The 3,096-nt window shown below is 33.6% G+C and overlaps 1 protein-coding gene across 1 annotated transcript; it reads left to right on the top strand.

Moving 5' to 3' along the window:
• The first annotated feature begins 103 nt into the window (after nucleotides 1–103).
• On the top strand, nucleotides 104–2,513 carry LOC111399229. The gene is made up of 6 exons (XM_023026494.1): nucleotides 104–399; nucleotides 496–540; nucleotides 995–1,051; nucleotides 1,847–1,916; nucleotides 2,001–2,042; nucleotides 2,243–2,513. Exons 1-6 carry the CDS (start codon nucleotides 235–237, stop codon nucleotides 2,470–2,472), a joined length of 609 nt encoding a protein of 202 aa, XP_022882262.1. The 5' UTR covers nucleotides 104–234; the 3' UTR covers nucleotides 2,473–2,513.
• Nucleotides 2,514–3,096: the final 583 nt, after the last annotated feature.

Genomic DNA, 3,096 nt, shown 5'->3' with positions numbered 1-3,096 from the left:
TTTTTTTTTTTTTTGAATTGTTAAATTTGCCATCTGATTTTAAAATATTGTAATTTTAATGTATGATTTTGTGTAATTTCCACCAAAAAAAACTTTTCATAAAATTTTTCAACACCCAATGAGCCCCCAAAAAATCAATCTAAACTTGGGAAAAACTTGGATGGATAGTCCTGTCCTTCCCAATCTTGTTTTCAAGTCGAACTATTCAATTCTAAGATTTCAGAAGGAAAAACAATGTCACTGGGCAACAACAATGGAAATCTAATGGAATCAATCAACCGTGTGATCTCAGAACCATACTACTTACTCCATTTTCTAGCATTCTTCTCATACATTCCTATTCGCTGTTCCGCCTCTAACGTTTTCTCTCCTCTCCGCTCGTCTCATCTCCTTTACCGAGTACTCTCTTCTTCACAAATCATTTTTCATTTTATTAGTTGAACTCGATTAATTTATCTATATAACTGTTTTTGTATCTTTTTGTTGGATTTTCAGGAAATTCAAGCGGCTCTTGCATTTTTTGTTTTATCAGCTGTTAAGGTAGGAATATTTAAAAAAAAAAAAAAACCGAAAATCTGATATATTATTTAGTTTTTTAGTCATTTTGTTTTATTTTATGCATCTTCTTGTTTGAGGATATTGATGTGAAACGAATCGATTTTGGTACATTTATTGTTAGTTATGCGGAGTACCGTCCTTGGTTTAAATTTAATTTTGATTTGTCTAAGGCTTAGCTAATATGAACTGCAGCTCTTGAAAATTGAGTTAATGATACTTAAAAAACCTGATAGCTGAAAATTGATAATGTTTTTGAATTAAACTACTATAGATGATATATGCAGGGAAAGGTAATATTGGCTTGATTTCCCAACTTTAGTTGAAATAAGGCAGAATGAACTTTAATTTGATACATTGAATTGTTCTTATGTTGAAAGACATTCTAGAGACAACTTATAATAAAGATTTTCTTGTGTGTATCATGATTTACTGACAGGTGGTGAAAGTGGAAACATGGGAGGCTTTCATATCAGATACTTTATTTTTTGCAAAGGTGCTCCTTTTGATGCTGTTTATATCCTTTTAGTCTCTTTGTAAACATATTTGATGAATATGGTTTTGCTCTCTTGGGAGAATGTTGCATTTGCCAAAGACATGTCGTGTGAACATCTTGTACTGAAAAACTAAATGGAATCATATTTGCTAAATCTTGTCATACAATGTCATAAATTGCAAAATTTAGAAGACACTGAAACTTTGGAATTGATAGTATTGAAAGATTTTAGGATTGGATAGGATAGACTCAAGAAGAAGATAAGGATTAAAAAGAGAAGAAAAGGTGAGAAACGAGCTGTCAAGCTCACCATTTTGTAAAGGAGCTCTTTGACAAAGAACTCAATCCTAAGCTGTAACTAGAAGCTTGAGATTGTGATCTAATCAAATATTTTGCTTGATATCTCAATTTGACACGTACAAATTTTTTTGCACTAGATACATAGGAAAAGAGTTATTGGGGTGATAGAATTCCAACTAATTTGGTGGAGTATTAGCCAAGTTGGGTTTAAATATATTCAGTTACCCCCTTTTCTTTTCTTTTCTTTTCTTTTTGGGGGGATTAGATGCTATATGGAACATGCCTTCCTACTTTGGCGGAGTATTAGCCAAGTTGGGTTTAAATATATTCAGTTACCCCCCATTATTTTTTTTTTTTTGGGGGATTAGATGCTATATGGAACATGCCTTCCTACTTTGTAGCTTACATGCCTATGTTCTTTTCATTTTACATGATTCTTTTAGATTTTAACTCTCCGGAAAATGTATCTTCTAACTCGAGTTCATATTTTTTCAGATTTTCTTTGTTGCTATTGCTTTGGTAATGGACTATCATGTGGCTCTGTGGTATGCATTAATATTTTCTGGTAGGTCTTGCACATTGGAAGTTGTGAAAAGTTTTAATGGAAATACTCATTGTAACTTATGCCGTTCTGCTTTTTTCCCAACAGTAATATATATTATAGCTCAACAACCTGCATATGAAGGACTAGGTATGAGATTATTTCACTGTTATAATCTCTTTCCCTTTCCTGTTGAACTGAATCTTAGCTTCTTTGAGATAAAGTTTATATGCATTTACTCAGTTCATGATGGCCTCCACATGTAATGTGATAATCTATCCTAATATATAATGTTTGTCTTTTTTACTTTTACGGCTTTTTCATATTTCTTCTTCATTTGATTTTTCTAGGTACGGCAAACCAATTAACACCGCTCCAGTTGGAAACTTTGCTTAGTGAAGGGAACAAGTCAAAAATCTGGCTGGTTGGTTTTTGGACTTGCTCTTATTATTTCAGCAAAGATATAGATTCTCTGTGCATGTCTTTACAAATGTATTGTGCTAACGTAGTAGTGGGTGAACTTATCAACAAAACAAAAATAAGAAGTGAGAAAAATAAAGTAGTAGTGGTTATGATGTAGGATAGAGAAGAGAGTAGCAAGAAAGGGGGAAGAAACAGTAGAGAACGAGGGGAGAAACTGGAGAAGAAGCAGAAATTCAAGGGGAAGGGGAAGGGAGAGGAAGGAGATTGCAAGTCAAAACCAATTTCAATTCATCATAATTATCAACTGTCTCAATTATATGGCAAACTAGATTTAAATAACAAAATAAAACCCTAGAGATAAAGGGCCTGGGCCAAACCCATTATACAAGCCCAATAATAGAACATAAGTAATAGTCCAAATAGAAATAAATAAAGAATAGATGTTCTCATCAATTTTCTCGGGGTGGGAAAAAACTTGACCTATTGAGTGGATAGATCACAAGAGGCTGCAGTCAATTTGATACCCCAAATGCTTCAAGTCATGTCACGGGGGACAATCTTTCTGACGAATCAAGTATCGAAATTTCATGATTGATAGTACTGTAGCTTATTCCCAAGCGTATGATTTGACGAAGCTGAATTGGGCAAAGGAAGGTCTTTGTTGATTCCTATAATGTTCCAATAAATCTGGATCATGTTGTTGAAGTCTCTTTCTGGATATCCATGTATCATCAGAATCCAGTCAATCCACCCAACGATCAAGAAAGCACTGGATATCTCT

This window comes from Olea europaea, chromosome 8 (genome assembly GCF_002742605.1).
Source record: "Olea europaea var. sylvestris chromosome 8, O_europaea_v1, whole genome shotgun sequence".
Lineage (NCBI taxonomy): Eukaryota > Viridiplantae > Streptophyta > Magnoliopsida > Lamiales > Oleaceae > Olea > Olea europaea.
The sequence above is the reverse complement of the archived record's forward strand: the minus strand, read 5'-3'. Positions and strand labels throughout refer to the sequence as shown.